The sequence below is a fragment of the Patiria miniata genome, unplaced genomic scaffold (genome assembly GCF_015706575.1).
Source record: "Patiria miniata isolate m_02_andy unplaced genomic scaffold, ASM1570657v1 HiC_scaffold_1, whole genome shotgun sequence".
NCBI classification, from domain to species: domain Eukaryota; kingdom Metazoa; phylum Echinodermata; class Asteroidea; order Valvatida; family Asterinidae; genus Patiria; species Patiria miniata.
The window spans coordinates 16081679-16099693 of NW_024037047.1; the positions used below are offsets into that span (position 1 = coordinate 16081679).

Here is an 18015-nt window from a genome sequence, read left to right on the forward strand (position 1 = left end):
GCTCCCATGGTGGAGTGGACGTAATAATTTACAGTGAACGGTATACGTTGGAAATAAAAACCACCAAGTACATGTACACGATAGAAATCCACTACTTACTACTGCTGTACTTGTGTCGAATCAGGATACAGGAAGAAACTTTCCCATCCAGGGGTAACTATTAGAGTGAGGATGAAACTAAGGTAAGCCCTTCACGGGGACGAGGTTGCTGTTCTTATATCGGAGGTGCAACACCCGTTGAGGGCGCTGTCATTTCTCAACGGTGAACAGTCCTTGGTTAACGCCTGCGCACATTATGACGAATTGACTTGCAGTCGAGTTTTTACCAGTTACCACAAATCAGCAGCTATAAAGCAATTATTCTGTTACTTTAATGAAATGTTAATTGAAAGATTGTAAATGTGTAGATGTGACTTAAACACAACATGTAAACAAAATATAAAATTATTAGTAACATGTGAAGCGATTTCATGAACCGTGGATTCGCGTCTGTTTGTACTCTCAAATTGGTGGTAAATAAGGCGCTACATTTGCTCAAACATTGTGGCCAATTACAATTAAGTATTACAATTTTAGTTTATATGACAGTCTATTTTTCTATATACAGAAGGGTGGGTCTCCTATCTATAAGCTACGTGCGCCCTCATCGGCATAAGATAATCTAGTAATTGTCTATTGTCTCTGAATTTCATCAGGAGGCAATGGATTCTATCCCAGCTGACGCTTCGTGCTGTCTGGCCTTGAGACGCAGACTAGCAATGCTCGAACACTTTCGTTCCTCTCCGAAAATCTTCGGAAGTGCCAAGGGCGCCCTCTCGAGGCTGGACATTGGACCCATGGGTGACAAGGATGGGAGGATGGGCGGAGTTGGTATGGCGATGCCGGCCGCTGATTGGAGGAGCGGAAACGGTGACGTCAGTCCGTCCATATTGGGGAACTCCCCAGCCAATGAGCATTCGGAGAACGCGTGGACACTTGGATCTCGTCTCTGAAAACACGTGCGAAATACAAAACAGATACAAAAACGGATACAACACAGTAACAGAGCTGAATCAAATCAGACACTGTTAAACCTCAAGCTTTAATCGTTTGACTGCTGGTATCTTGCGAAAGTTTTACAGTATATTTAACCAGAACAATTTGGGCGTACTGTTCTCTAGATTTAGGTCAACTAGTTGACGCAGGGTGCCATAATATTTTTCTACAAAACAGTAAATGCAACAGTTCTAATTTACTTAAAATAAAGTGTGAATTCGTTAGTCATCCAGACTACACTTCCTCTAGATTGTTAGCCTTTAAAATCGCATATTCTAGACGTCTAGAGGTATGGCATAGGCGTAGTCAGCGCGGGGGTGGTGGGGGGTAAGTGGGTATTTGCCCCAAATATTTTGTAAAGACTGCCCTTTTCCTTGAAACGTGAGGATTGTGAACGTTCAACCAAAAAAAAACGGCACGGGATTTCATAGGCGTCAAAATTTATGTGACACTGGAAAAGTGACCAGACCAGCCAGCCATGCCTTTATCAACCGTTTAAAACCGGCCACGTGACGGGCTCTCGACCAATGGGAATGGATAAACTGACTTAGGCATTTATGAATTTTCTTTTCTTACTCTGTCACTTTATTTTTGCCTCACCCTTTAATGTGAGACACATTTATGAAGCTAGTGAAATTATACTGGGTAGATATTTACCGTGAAGTCGATTCGAGGCAGAGATTTAGGCGCTGGTACGATGTGCGTCATTCTGAGATCCTGCAGCCCACCAAAATTACCAAGGCGCTCATACTTTCGCCATTTGGCGCGTCTGTTCTGGAACCAAATCTGTATATTTAAAAAAATACCGACACGGCAGGATATACTTCGTAAATATAATGATAAGGGAAAAAAGAAACAGAAAACACAGACCAGTAACTAGATTGATAAAAGGGCCGAACAATGCTTTTTGTTTAAAGCTACAGTCCATCATTTGTAATTTGTGCATTTTGTTCGTTTGAAGCAACAAAAGTGTTCAAAATCTAATGATTTTGAACACTTTTGAAGGATACTGAACAACTAACCTGATGAAGTTTCAGCTAAGCTTCAGATGTACATTCCGAGAAAAACAGCATTCTAAGATCTCAATTTCAAATCAAAAGTTACTGAATCATGTTTTGAATTGCTTTGAATTGCAGCTACATACGCGACGTAGCGCAGTGATCCGACGAATTATAACAACCGCGCGCGCGTGTGCGTCGTTCCAATACATGTGCGCGCTGCGCTGAATAACAACCCGAACTACTAATTTAAATTTTCCTACGGTGCTTCTTAAGAATCACCGTTGGAAATGCCTTCTTTCGTTGATTACTTCAAAATGACAGCTTCCCAGAAAGAATAATTTCACAGGGAGTTTAGTTCCCTAACTATCTTTCAACCAGGTTTTTTTTTTAACAATAATTACGACAGTTACTTTTCGGATGGCTGCAAATGATGGACTATAGCTTTAACGCAATCCTTGAAAATACACCTTTGTGTCCCTTTAACCGTATTTTCAATTTTCGTTTCGCCATTTTCAAGGGTACTTTGGTGCCTTTTGATGCTAATGCTAATTTCCATATTCATGATAAAATGTACGATGTCATTTCAGACAGAAACCTCAATGCTACAGCTATATCAACACCAAAAGTTGCCAGAATTTTGGATATTATTGCTGTTGTAAATTTTCTTTTCTTTTCATTATTCGTTGTGTCAGTACATGACATGTAAGTCTGTAAGCAAACTTTTCTCACAAATGTTTTCAATTAACACATTTTTGGTTCACAATTTGAACAGAAAACCCCCAATTCGAAAAGTGTCATCTGGAAATGACATCACAGCAGCAGGGCCCCCAGTTTTCCGGAAAAAAGCTCGGAAAGTGCACTTAACCATTAAGGCAGCATGCACGGAGACCATATCAACAACAGCCAATGGTTGCTCAACACAAGATTTGCAGGCTTATTTTACCTGTATTCTTTGCTCTCCTAAGCAGGTTTTGGCGGCCAGGATGTCACGTGTCTGCACATCCGGGTAATGCGTCATTTGGAATACGCACTCCAGCTCTCGCAGCTGCTCTGGCGTGAAGGTTGTACGGATCCTGCGCTGTCGCTTGGCGGCGCTCTTCTCGTCCGATAGGGACTCGTCTGAAACTGAAGATGGTGATATACATGATGAAAGAAACAGATTCGAATGTTAAATTCTGGGACGAATTTGCGTTGTTGATGTTTATTTACCTGGTGAGTTATGACGGAACGCTTCGCTGATATCCCGCTTTTTTGCTGTGGCTTCTAAATTTCCCCCACGTTCCGACACAAAACAGTCGTTGAATGCGTCATCTTCCGCTGTATCTATGTCTTCTTTCTTGAGGTCATCCCGTTTCCATGGCAACTCTTTATTGAGTGTTTCCAATTCTGACAGCTCTCCCAATTTATTCCCCTGGTTGTCCCTCTTGTGACCATGGGGGCGCTGTTCTCGATGGACGTGAGTGAAACGCTTCCCTTTCTCGTGAGACTCGATTTTCGCGGCTCGATGACTGCTTGGGCTTGTCAACGGTTGAGACCTTGGAGAAGCTGGTGTTGAGTGCGCCCTTGTGTGTTTGCGTTTGGAGTGAGGGCGTCCTGAGGGTCCAGGCGCTTTGGGTGACTGAGGAGGTGGTGACGTCACTGATTCTGAGCGATGTGGTGACTTCTTGGTTTGATCTAAAGTGGTGTCAAACGAGTAACAATCGACTGATAAGCTTTTCTGTCTTAAGAAATCAAATGAAAGCAGGAAGAATTCACCTGGAACTAATACCTTTCAATTCTAGTTTAAAAACACAGCGAGATCTGTAATGAGGGTTGAGACATTAAGATCCAACTTTTTTACTGTGAATATCTCGAAAATGTCTAATTATTGAAATAATATCTACAACTTCAACACACGGTATACGGTAACTTCAAAAGTTTTTAAAACCTTCAAAATTGTTGTTTATTGAAAACTTTAAGATTCCATGAGTTTTTTGCGACCGCTTTTCCGACGAAAATGGAAAAATCCTAGGGGTGCAGACCTACAAATCGACTCTTATAGACCTCAGTGATAATTACACATACATCCGAAAATTATTTTAAAATTCTCTCAACTCGCCAAGGTGTCTGAGAAACCCATCAAATTAAAGCTTATTTCATAATCTTTTATTTTCTGTTCATTTTTGTTCAATTATTTTATGACTTTTGGGAGAAAATGCCATCCACGGATGATCACCCGGAAAAGTAGTCCTGTGGCCCATCGCCATTTTGAAGAAAAAAAATTATGCCTGCGCTCCATTGAAAAATTAAGCAATTTTAGGGCCGAAGTTCATGCGAATTTCACAGAAATACGAGCTCACACTCCTGAGCACAGCTAGTTACAAACCTTCAAGTTCATGGTCCACAAAATGCTCTAATATCAAAGAATTTTAGGGCATACAAATTATGATATTGGTGGCCTGCGTGACAAATTCTGGGCCTATTTACAGGTGTACATGCATCCCCGCCACAAAAGAAGTAACTTTTAATTAAAAGGGTATCATAATTTTAATAAATGCTGATGAAGGAAATAGTTGATTTAATTAAACCACCGATCGACGTAGCTTTGTAGCTAGTTAGATCAATTTATCACTACCAACAAATCTTAATTAATACGATGAGCACACAAGGCGCGCTGTGCATGGGCCGCAAAACATAAACTGGAAATAGGCGGCCAGCTATAAACCCGAGCAGGCTCGCCGGCTGGATTAAAACAGAGAACCGGTTGCTAGGGTTAGCATGGAGAGCCCCAAAGTAGCCGCCCTAGCTGATTATTAGTCCCAGTTATTTATGGCTTGCTTTAATTACTTTATACGGTATTTATCGACTTTGCAGCCTGTATAATTACAGCACAGTTATAAAACAATAAACCATGTCATATTCAGGAAGGGCTGGGAAGTTATTCGCTGAGCCGAGATTGGATGTAATTTGGGCCGGGAAGTCAACTTTACTGGGCTGTTCAGCAGGTAGTAAATTCCCTGCCCACTCGGTTGCTTGGGTGAAACGTCTTCAATGTTTGCGGCAATTAAGGAGGCACCTTTGATTTCTTCGCTGGTTCCCGACCCGACCCTTATTGACTTGGCACAATTGCTCCTATTAACTGTCAATATCAAGCGGCCATTAATGTTGCTAGGGAACTGTGGTGATTAAAGTCGGAATTGGTCGATCTTGCCCGTGTTTGCTGTCGTCGTGGCCAAAACTTGAAAGTAAGTTAAGCAAAATATGAGAACCAACGATATTAGCTTGAAAAAGGCTGTTCATGTTTTGTAGTGACACATTTGAAAACCACATGTCGCATCACGTGACTTCGGCAGACACTTTCCCATTAACCTTCAATGTTTTGAATGAATCAATGTTGAATTGTGTCTTCTTCTTTTTTAATCTAGTGTTAACAGGTATTTTAATGCGACAAAAATCTCTCTTCTGATTCGTTGTGATTTTTATCGAACAACAGCTAAAGTATTGCATGGCGTCATCGAAAGTCGAGTTTGCGTACTGAACCCATCCCACACGCATGCGCATATTCTTTTTAGTAATACTTTCATTTGCAGTCAATCGCTCGCCACTTAGTTACTTTTAATATACCAAAGTACAACAAGACTCTCTCCGTTACATTAGAAAACTGGAGAGAACCCAGGAAACATCACCCCATTTGTGGCAATTCGCGATCTTGTTTACATTTTCAAATAGCCGTTTTACAACCGCAGCACGAATTGAAACCCCGCTATAAACTAATAAGTGCTAAGTGTTAGAATTATAAAACAAACCACGTGCAGAACGGGCGCGTCAATAAAAGGCGGTGTGCTTTTGTGTTGGTCAATGGGTTTGGGGTCCTGCAACGCTTGTAAAGTTCGCTGATTAAACAACACTATTATCGCAGTTAAATAGACACCTGGGCCGCCAATGCCCCAACGAGTGCTTAAAGAGTATTACATGAATGTACGCGGGAACACATTTTGGGCAAATTTTCGTCCTCTGAAATGTATGAAAATTTTTGAGACATCACTTTTTGGTTACGATTTTCGCACAGTACATGTTTAAATATTTCAAATTTTTCATGCTTTTAATAATAATAATTTGGTGCTTATATAGCGCTATATACCAAACGTCTCAAAGCGCTTCACAATTATTACCCATGTTCATTACACTATGAGACCAGTTTTTGCAGCAGCTCGAGATCAGCGCATTTTAGTCTCTGCCTTCACAAGTACCCATTTATACTCCTGGGTAGAGAGAGGCAATTGTAGTAAAGTGTCTCGCCCAAGAACACACGTACGTCAGGGTTCGAACCCACGTACCACGGCACGTGAGTCGAACACCGTAACCATTGGACCACAGCGCTCCACTGACAACCGAGGGCGCTCTTTTTCTGTCCATCAATTTTATTTTGTTTAAAGCTGTGAGAGTGTTGTAGTCGAGTCACGTGAGTCGAGTCCGGGTCCGACTCCCGAGTCAGTTGGGTCGAGTTTGACTCCGAGTTCGAGTCATGATGGTCGAGTCCAAGTCCGAGGCTTTTGCCGATGTCACTCGACTCGAGTCAGAGTCACCGAAATTGCTACTCGAAACAGACGCGAGTCCGAGTCCTGGACGCGAGGCCCACAACACTGATATAGCAGATATCAATTGAGGCCTAAAACAGCAAAAAAAATAATCGGCCTCAGGCCACGCCTACGCATACAATTTTAGAAATAGGCCCACTTCAACAAACAAAACGTATTCAACCGACGCTCATTACATGAACGATAAATAACTAATAACTTTCGTATGGTAATATCGAGTGGACGCTTTTCAGCGCTTCGCTCAATTAGTTTGGAACACGGGGGAAAATTCATCTCGCTGTCATTAAATCAATAATATGAGCTGGTTTCGAGTCTAAGTAGTGATATGGTTGGTACGCTTTCTTTGTGCCCACTCGAAATGGTAATATACATGCACTTCATATGGAGGACCGTTACAGACTAAATGCCTGCTGTACATACGAGGAACAGATAATTATACTTTTCTCTCGATGTCCGAGGCATTGTCGTTTCCGCCTGGAAATTGATCGAGTCTCATTTGTTTTAGAAACGGATGTATCTTAAATATGCAGTCGAAGATGAATTGAACAGATTGATGGCATAGCATACAGAAAGGTTTTGTCAAAGAAAAAACCAATGGATTGAAAGACGACGGAGATCACTGGAGATAAATTAATTAAGAATCGTGTAAGATTGTATACCGAAATAATGACAGACAATTACCGGGACAGATCGTCCATTTTGCAGTTTTTACATTGTAATGTATTGTTTATCGTGAACTATTAACAAGTTTATCAAATTGTGCATAAAACTTTTGCAAAATGTTCGTAGGACATTTGTTAAAATGTGTGATCCTTTTCTTCTTGGGCATTTTTTTCCATTTGAAGCAACATAATTGTTTAAAAGCTTGATTGGGTGCATAGCAACTAACCTGTTGAAGTTTTTAAAACTACTATTACGAGAAAACATTTTGGGGTCTCGTAATTGGATTCCATTGCCAAAGCACGTAAGAAAGTGTGTCCGCCGGTAACTTTTTTAAAACCACTTTCAATGATTTGTTTTCTTTCAATCGGGGTCGGGACCAGCCATATTTTCACTTTAAGCAAGGTTCTCTCTTTAAATCGGCAGGTGTTTTCCGGGTAATTTTCATGGGATTCCGTTGCCAAAGCACGTTAAAAAGTGTGTCAGCAGGTAACTTTTTAAAACCACTTTGAATATTTGTTTTCTTTCGATCGGGATCTGGACCAGAAATATTTCCACTTTAAGCAAGAGTTCCCTCTTTAAATCGGTAGTAGTTTTTCATAGCATTACGTTGCCAAAGCACGTTAAAAAGTGTGTCCGCAGGTAACTTTTTAAAAACCACTTTCAATAATTGTTTTCTTTCGATCGGGGCCAGCCACATTTTCACTTTAAGCAAGGTTCTCTCTTTAAGTCGGTAGGTGTTTTCCTGTTAATTTTTTTATAATTGCCTTTAAGAGAAGATATCATCCAAAGCCCACATTTTACTCTTACTTTGTCCTTTTAATGATGCTGCAGGCATAACAATACAGATAACTTTATCTGCATGTGCTATCTCAACGTGACATTTTTGAGTTGCTGAATTATTAATTTGTATTTTATTTTTGTATTTTATTTCGACAACATCCAACAGCCCAAGCGCCAAAACAGGCTGGATAAGACTTCGTATAGAAGACGTGGAATTAAATTACAGTTTTAGTGGTGGGAGGAAAACTCCAAAAGAACATTTTGGGGAAAACCCACGGAATCAGGCAGGGACTGAAAACCCAATCCACATGTTGGCCCAGGCGGCATTCGAACCCGGGTCACAGTGGTGGAAGGCGAGGAAAGTACTGCTACGCCAACCGGATCCCCCTTCAAAAAAGATAAACCAATGAAAGCCCGTTTTCAAAAAATAAACCGTTATTACCTCGACCAAGGAGGTTATCTTTTCGTGGGATTTGATTCGTTTGTTGGTTGGTTAATTGGTTGGTTTGTCTGTTAACAAGATAACTCAAAAAGTTATGGACGGATTTGCATGATTTTTTTTAGGGGTGGTCATTGGTACAAGTACAAATCGATTAGATTTTGGAAGTGATCCGGATCTGGGTCTGGATCCAGGATTTTTTTTAAGGATTCTTCACCATTTATGCGAGTATTTCTTTTGAGTGTACTGACAATATGACGGGGAATTGTTTAGCCTTGGTGAGTGCTTTCTAAAGCTGTATAAAAGAGGTGAAGTTCTGTATTAAAAGTTTAAAATCTTGTGATATATTTTGTGAGTAAATGTATTTTTTTTCATTGATAAAAATTTCCTAGATTTGTTTTCAATAAAATCAGTCACGTTGCGTAGATGTGCTATTTATTGTCGAATCCCGCTCCAGTCAAGTTTGTTCAATTTATGGTTATTGATTATTATATCCACCTGGTCAGTTTCCCTTTCTGATTTATTTGACGATTTGCTCAATATTTAATCATTTCATTTAGGAATTGAGAACTACAATGGACTTACCAGATATTCGGACTTCCTTCGCTGCAGAATGTTCAACCCTCCCATCAGCAACCAAGGCGCCTGGATGAAGCAACATTTCCCCGTCAGGGCTGACCCATCGCCCGGTGAGAGCCAGTGAGTGGTAAGCGGATGACAAACCCGAATGTCCGGGAAACAACAGCGGCGACCAGCCACCAGCGGCCAGGGGGGCGGGTCCAAAGTGCTGATACCACCCAGGGAAATCTCGCAGAAACACGGGGTGGTGGAATGCCCCCGGATATTCGGTGATGGGGAGCTTACTACCGGTTAAGCTGAGATCTAAACTCGTTTCTGGTGATTCTTGACTAGGATCTCGGTCCCTTGTGATGGACGTGGTAGCGGTTCTCTCGACATCACTGACCCGGGAAAGCGTCCCGCTGCTCCCCTTCTCATCCTCGCTTTCACCGCGGTCCACGGAGGACTGTCGGTGGTAGTCGATCAGCGGAGATCCATCCGGACTCGCGGGGGAGAAAGCTTCGCCGGTCGGCCTGCCTCTAATGGGACTGCCCGGTGATTTTTCTTTTGTTTTGACGACTTCAGGATCGGGGAGGTTGTCAGCGAGGATCGACCGAATGGAATGCTTAAGGAGCGGCGACTGGACGCACCAAGTGCAACAGGTTGTCGCCATGACGAAAACCAACTGTCAGCGAGTAGGGAACTAACAAAACGATTGAAGAAAAAAACACCAAACAAACATAAACAAACAAAGCAAGCCTAGTAAAGATTCTCAATGGAAGTCTTTTCGTGCATCTGGTCTTCACAAGGACCGATTTAGTCCATAAATTGGCGTCACGGGTAATCCTATACGACAGCACTGCCCGATTATCTTCTCTATATTCTACAAACCAATCTACTATTCACAAGTGTCAGTCATTCATAGTCAGTCAGACAGTGAGATATATACGAACGAAGAAGGTATATCGAGAACTGGCCCTATTAGGCCAATGGTGGAAGTTGACGGCGGTTGTTAATTACCTCTGCCAAGGAGGTTATGTTTTCATCTGCGTTGGTTTATTGGTTGGTTGGTTGGTTGGTTTGTTTGTCTGTGAACAGGATAACTCAAAATGGACGGATTTTGATGAAATTGAGTTTAGGGGTGATCCTTAGTGCAAGTACAAATCGATTAGATTTTTGAAGTGATCCGATCTTGGTCTGGGGATCCAGGATTTTGTTTTTAAGGGTTTTCACCATTTATGCGAGTATTTCTATTTGCAGTGGATATTTAGCCGGAGACGGCAAACCTTTAGTAAACGTTAGCTTGCCGGATATGCACTGAACATGCGCAGTTACTGGGGTTTTTTGTACATGGAAAAACAAAACAGGTTTCTCGTTTATGACGCTCGCAAAAGTTGCAGTTTACACCGTAAACTAAGCTCACTGTACACACTTGTATCTTGCTGTATTGACGCACCGATGTAGTAGTATTATCGTGTGGGCCTTTATGAACAATCTGAGCAGCAACTTTCGAGATTTGAATCTTGAGGTTGAGTTTCTTTAACTCGAAAGATATACCCAGCTCCCATACTATCCGTAAATGCACATCCCTACTTGAACGCGAAGCTGATTTGACCTGACGTAATATTCGCGACGAAATTCGCCAGAGTTAAAGACGGCAGTGCAAAATAGGCTTATCATTCGCTTATACGCCTGGTATAGGAACCGGACTTTAACCACCACGCTATGCCTCTGTGTTGTCGAAAACTTTCTTCCACAGAGAAATTTCGATTGCAATAAAGTGTCTTGCCCAACGACACAAGCCTCACGGCTATGCTTGACTTCAGACCTTGGGGCATGTGATGTACAGCATACCCCTGACAGTTCTAAAATGACAATTTCTGATGAAAAGTTTTATCAAAATTACTATGTCAATTTTTGTTTCTCGCGCATCCTTGGCGAAAACTATGACATATGCGACACACCGAAATGTGCCGGTATCAAAGTCCTTTGTACTTGTGTGTTATTTTTTAGAGGTACGTAATAACACGTTGTTTTTGTGCATTTGGTTTTGGCTTGAAGCAACAAAATTGCTCAAAATCTCATAAGGTGCAACATACTAATGACCTGTTGAAGTTTCAGCTAAGTGGATATATATTTTGAGAAAACGGAGAAAAATATTCACAATCTTTATGATCTCGTAACTGCATTCAGTTGCAGACCACGGAAAAAATAAACCGCAGGCACCCTATTTTGAAACGACCTTCAATAGTTTTGTTCCAAGCGAAACCATTCCAGGCGGAATCATTTCATCGGATATTTGATACCAGTCCTATTTTTACTGTGAGCACGTTTCTGTCATTTATAAATCGGTAGGGTCTACTTTTTCGGGTAATTGCAAATGATCCTATATTTAATTACTTTATACACTGAATCTACACTAATTTCTTAGACAACAAAGTTGAAATCTCACCTGATTATTGTGCCAAACAGAACGTCGACCTTCCAAGCGATAAATGTATTGTAAATGTTAGAATATAATTGTACAGATTTCTATCTTGGATAGAATTTGTGTGTCGTTCCGAGCTGAATAGGACGAACCGACTTAGTGCCCGAACACGTGTGGATGTGTAGGCTATTCAACACTGACCGTAAGTTAAATACTAAATCACATTCGTCAAAGTACTTGAAATCTAGAGTGTCACCCCGTTTTTATGGACAAAAGAAATTGCCGATTTTTATTGCGACCACGGAGTCATAAACGCGGGGCACTTCTTGTGAAAAAGTATGGCACGATAGCAACATACGACTGTATGCGAAACACTGTTTACTTTATGTAAACTGGTAATAAAGTAGCGCGGCGTAAGTGACTTATGAGCAGGCGGGCTTGATTGTAGGGGTGTGTAAGCCAATCAGGAGGAGGCTTATAACATGCTGGGTAAACAAACGAGGAGATAGCGCGTGATTGAAAGACCGGGTTCGTTATCTTGAATTCCATTGGCTCAGTGTAGCAACGCCAGCTTCCTAACGGAAACAGTTGATTGAAATGTAGTTTTCTTCAGTTCTTCGAAAAAGAAGCAAGAAAATGGGTGGAGCTAGAATGAAGGACTAGGAGGTGTTGCTTCTTGGAAACGTACCACGCCCTTTGCCCTTTGACCTTGCAGAAGATAATGCATTCATGTGTGAACAACATTGACATGCACCCACCCAAAAGTTGCTTCGATGTTTCAAGTCTTCTCAAGTCATTCAACAAGGGTGTCTGTAACCATGTGGGTATTTTTCAAGGGCGGGGCTTGGATAATAAATGGAGGGGAACCTTACAAACTTTCATGGTCCAATTAAGGATGGGGGCGGGGATTTTTTTTGGGGGGGGTTCCGATTGGGTTCTGTCAATTGATCTCTCTGTAAAGTGTTGGCATACCGTTCCGACGGTTCCAGCTAAAATAAAACCTCAATGACTTTTTTTTTGGTTTCACTGCAACTTTTTAAATAACCGTACGAAGAAATTAACGGTGCACACCATTTTGTTTTCCTAAACGATAATTCTGTTATTTGTAATTTAATTATTTCTTTTTGTCAATATAAAGAAACCCTCCCAGAAAAGCAATTAAAGCGCTTCAGCCTGAAACTTCTGGAAAACAAAAAACAGTTTCCACAATATAAACAGTTGAGTACCTGAGGGGACTATGGGGCACGCCACCGTTCCAAATTTTGAAAGGCAAATATGAGTTTGTCAAATTGTTAAAAGCACATTGAATGCCTCTCCAGACATGAGGTAACTTAGTGACTCTGTTTTACTGGGTAACACTGCTACATTATGAATAATTAAATGATGTTTTATCAAAACGAAGCAAAAACCATGTAATGGCATGAGACAAATTTGTGCGTATCTGCATAGAACGTATCTTTTCCCCCATGACTGAAGGCTTTGTCTGTGCCAATCTTTTCTCTCGCCAAAGAAGTTGAATTTGTCCTCATTGTTAGAGTGCCCAATTCCGAATCAACACGTGCCCAATTCCGAATATTAATTACTAGGACACATTTAATTAATCCCTACTTTGGCCTAACATGCCTCATTGTTAGAGTGCCCAATTCCGAATAAACACGTGCCCAATTCCGAATATTAATTACTAGGACACATTTAATTAATCCCTACTTTGGCCTAACATGCCTCATTGTTAGAGTGCCCAATTCCGAATCAACACGTGCCCAATTCCGAATATTGATTACTAGGACACATTTAATTAATCCCTACTTTGGCCTAACATGCCTACTGGTGAGTGAAACGGGCTCCATTTTCTTGGTAACAACATCAATTACATTACAGATGGGAAGCGGTGACCGAGATGTATACGGATCGGAATTAGCTACAGAGCAAATATTTATCTATGTCAATGTTTGAGTTGCTATTAAAGTCTTCCGATTTTAGTAGGCGGTCCCTTTGAAGTCTCGTTGCTCGGACTCGGAATCAAGGTATAACCGTGCATGGTTGCAAAATAGGCAGTCGCACCGCAAGAGGACATTTTGGGGGAAGTTTAGCCTGGCGAGTTTAGTGTGTGGTAGGGTGGGGGTAGCTAGGGTGAGGCAGGGCGGGAGTTGGGTAGGGTAGGGTGGGGTAGCTAGGGTGACGCAGGGTGGGAGTAGGGTGGGGGTAGGGTGGGGTAGCTAGGGTGGGGGTACGGTGGAGGTAGCCAGGGTGGGGGTAGGGTGGGGGTAGCTAGGGTAAGGCAGGGTGTGAGTAGGGTAGGGTAGGGTGGGGTAGCTAGGGTGGGATAGGGTGGGGGTAGCTAGGGTAAGGCAGGGTGGGAGTAGGGTAGGCTGGGGCTGGGTAGCTAGGGTGGGGGTACGGTGGAGGTAGCCAGGGTGGGGGTAGGGTGTGTTTTAATTTTACAATAGTCATCAATTCGTAATATTTTCAACATGTTGTAACCTGTAATGCTTTCTTTTCTTTCCAAAATTCAATTGTTGGCTTTTGATTGGATGGGCCCAGTCAGGACAGAAAGATATGACGTTTAATACACAATGTTATAAATCTTATACATGGTGCCCGGATGTGCTGGTAATATCTCGCAGGTTTTTGAGGTTCAACTCGCACGCTCTATTTTTGAGTGACAGAGACTCATTGAGTGAGTCAGTGAGATAGGTAGAACACTTTAGAAAAAGTTGGTGAAACGTCTCAGGAAAAGTAAGACTTTGTATATAGGGTAAAGGTAATTTTTGGGGATAGTTCTTCACTATTTCAGCAAATGTCGTTCACAGTGTGATGGTGGAGGGGAACCACGCCCCAACCCCACCAACCTCTCCGTAATTGGAACAGCTGCAGCACGATAGGCGCCTTGGGTTTTGGACTTCGTCAACCCATCAGTCCATTATACTACAAGTTGCTCTTTGAATGAATTATGCGGATGCAGTGTAGAAGGCTTCAAGCGCCAAGAATTAGGCCTAAGACTTGTTGACCCCCCCCCATAACTATGATGCAGATTTTAGTAGATACTAGTGAACTGAATTTTCTCCAAAAACTTTATTTGCATTATTTTCCTGTTTATGATTTTACGAGTTACTGAAATTCATGTGGTCGAGGTTTTCCTTTATGGTTCGCAGTCGTTGTCTCGTTTAGTAATTATACCTTTAAATGGATAAGCTTAATGATAAATGTCATTTTGATAAAATAATACGATATCACCTTATAGGCAATGTCCGTAACATAAGTACTTGAGATCTAACGACACTCACCAGCTGCATGTTACAATAACAATGACTAGAATACCGCGCGACCTATGCACACATTCAGCTGATACCAATCTACACGCAATTGACTTTTAATTTGACGCGTGTACTTCAGGACGCTCATTAAACGAACGCAGGCACCAATTTAAGCGGGCGGGCACGATATGGAAGATATTAAACATCAGCGTGTTTTTAATAACACAGCCATCCAGCATTAGAGCGCTGTGCACACTAAATATTCTCGAATTGGCAATAAACTTTTGGTTCATTAATGAAAATTAGCCCGGCCGAGCACTTGAGAAAGCCATATCGTCTGGGAAGCTGGCGGCAATGCAATGTGTTTCGAAATTGATTATTACAAAAATCGTAAGGAGGGGACAAAAGAAAGCGAGTATTTTATGGCTGCTAATATAATCAAAAGCTTGTATTGCGAGTGACTGAAGTGTATTCCTTGGCAAATTGTCGCCTGGTAGTGAGGACATGGGAGCAAGGTGCGCCCAACTCCCACCCATATTTGATATCAACTCAATAACGTTAGGACGTACCAGTAAACTTGGAGCCGGTTCATACGAATGCGAGCGCGAATGTGTGACGTCACGGCAAGTTTTCGCGATGCGAATTCTCAAAAGTTGAACACTTTCAAACTCCGTCGAATTTCGCAGCATGATTCTAACGTCAAATTTGCATCGCTCTTCGCATTCGCGTGAGGGGTGAACCAGCCTAATAGGCCTACTGACATGTTTGAAGTTTTGTGTCCAAAAATGCTCGAAAAACCAAGAAAAACAAAACTGTTCAAGTAGTCTGGTTCCCTGACTCCACTAAAGATGAAATGGCTCAATTTATAGATGCCGAAAATTGTAAGGTAAGGGAACCAGTCTAGATGGCCTGCACCTGTTCATGAACATGTAACCAATAGCAAACACAATTTGAACTGAAACAAATGGTAAATATGGAGCAGTAGTTGAACAATAGTTAGGTTTTTCCAACGCTGGTCGGCCGACCACCGTTGGAAATGTATACAAAAATACCATTTTCTTGAAAATGACTTCACACCAGGTGTCATAATTTTACAAAATGCTTGTCACTGTCATTTACCAACATCCAAGTAAGGTATTTCGTAAAAACTTGGTAGTTGTATTTTTCGATGTTTGCAAATGTTGTATTTTCCCTTTAAAGCAGTAATCGGCGGTTCCACCGCAGCGCTGTTGGATGTGTTTAAAAAATAAAACAAATAAAATGTCAATTTGTTCGATTGCATTCACCGTGTAATTAAATATTAGATGTTGTGGTCACGTGACGCCAACTTTCAGTAAACGGTTCTTTTCTGCACTTCATGTATATCTCTTGAAATATGAATGGTTTAATAGTATTGACATACAGGGTGAGCAAAAAAAAAAGGAAACCCAAATGGCAGGACCATTTTTTTAAAATAAAGTTCTGCATGTAGCACTATCAAAATCTAGGATATGAAAGTCCAACCAATGAGCTTTCTTTTAGTATATTAGAATCATTCAAATCACTCATGTCGTTTTTGAGTTACAGAATTTTGATCACAAGTACCGTTTTAAAGTTCTGTCCACGGATGACAAAAAAGGTTATTTTTCGGCAAAACGAAAACAATTCACATATGGATGTATGTGAATTGTTTTCGTTTTGCTGAAAGAACACTTACACTGCAAAAACTGTAGTGTTAATTTAACACCGTTCGGTATCCATATAGGACAACACCAGTAAAATTTAACACCAGATGTACCTAGATAGATACCAATGGTGTAATTTTAACACTGCAGTTTTTGCAGTGTACCTTTTTTTGTGATTCGTGGACAGGTCACATGGCCCTATACGAGTAAGACCCAATTGAATATGACGAAATTCGAAAACACTGTGTCCAGTTGGACCAGCTTTTTTTTCTGATACATAAAACACGGATATTACAATATGCATCTTCATATTTCAATAAGATTTGCCATTTCAAGGAAAAGAATATGGACTTGAAAATGTAACTAAGAAACGGCTTCGATGAGCGAAAACGAAAAAAAAACCACACAAACACCGAGGAAAAAACCCCAACCATTCGATTTCTTTTTGTTTATATTCAAAACCTGCATCAACATAGGCCTATATGGATACAGGAGTTGGAAGAGTAATATTGAATAACAAACAATAGAGTATTTTGTTTATTTCAGTAAAAAAAAAAAAAAAGCAAATTTGCTGTACCTGTCTGTGGCGTCTTGTGTGTTTTCTTTTGGAGGCTTCAAAAGTTTGTACGCAATCTGGCTGCACAGTCCTATGTCCTACCATAGTGCACTACTGTGACATGTCTACTGCGTGCTTTCTTTATTAATCATCAAATCATTGTATGCATGTAGTAGCGCTATAAAATCTAAATAATTTCTACAAATAGACACGGGTGATCAGGCAGATAGGAATATCCGGTATATTTAGGTTGTGGATTTTGGGGGAAATCCAAGCCTTAGCGTACTAGTCTGGTGTCCTGGAATTAATCCGCATATCTGCGCATGCTCCAGCCAATTATAGACCCAAGACATAAGGGTGCAGACCAGTAAATCGGTCCGAAATTGCCTGCGCCGGCCAAATCACGATTTGCATGCCCTCAAAATCTTCGGTATTTGAGCATGCTGTGGGCCATGAACTTGAGGGTTTGTAAAAAATATGGGTTGAAACCGTGCACAGGACTTGGAGCTTGCAGTTCTGTGTAATTTTGATGTAATTTGGACCCTAAAAGCGCTCTACTTTGCAATGGAGTGTAGGCATCGTTTTTCAAAATGGCGATGGGCTTCAGGACTATTTTCAGGGGTGATCATCTTCAGATGGAAATTTCTCCTAAAAGTCATCAGTTGACCCCCCGAAAATTGAAAAGAAAATGAAAGATGATGAAATAAGCTTTAATTTGATGTGTGTCTCGAACACCTTGGAGAGTTGTGAGTATTTTTCCCGAATTTTTGAAGTGGGAGCATTTACCATTGGGGTCTATGGAAGTTTATTTACTGGTCTGCTACCTATAGTTTCAAAATGGCGCCTTCCACCGTTTGTTGTCAAATGTTTGCGGAGTGGTTTTTTTTCAGGGGGGCGGAACCTGGGGGGGGGGGCAGCGTTTCAAAAGGGGTCACCAATGGCGGTTCCGCAACAAATGCGCCCAAAATCTGAATAGGGCCGATAGACCGTCCTCCGATCACAGCAATTTCGAGCGAACAAGGAGGGGGGGGGGGGGGGTAATTTGGGGTCGGAAGGAGCA

The 18015-nt window shown here is 41.4% G+C and overlaps 1 protein-coding gene across 2 annotated transcripts; it reads right to left on the reverse strand.

Annotated features, from left to right (window-relative positions):
* Positions 1-675: 675 nt before the first annotated feature.
* LOC119723682 (homeobox protein ARX-like) lies at positions 676-17056 on the reverse strand. 2 transcript variants are annotated; one of them, XM_038194483.1, is made up of 6 exons: positions 16977-17056; positions 9081-9756; positions 3246-3710; positions 2980-3161; positions 1693-1821; positions 676-988 (listed from the first exon to the last, which is right to left on the reverse strand). In XM_038194483.1, exons 2-6 carry the CDS (start codon positions 9724-9726, stop codon positions 692-694), a joined length of 1719 nt encoding a protein of 572 aa, XP_038050411.1. In that variant the 5' UTR covers positions 9727-9756; positions 16977-17056; the 3' UTR covers positions 676-691. The 2 variants fall into 2 exon arrangements, with proteins under 2 accessions (XP_038050411.1, XP_038050403.1); XM_038194475.1 differs by lacking the exon at positions 16977-17056 and adding an exon at positions 11506-11810.
* Positions 17057-18015: the final 959 nt, after the last annotated feature.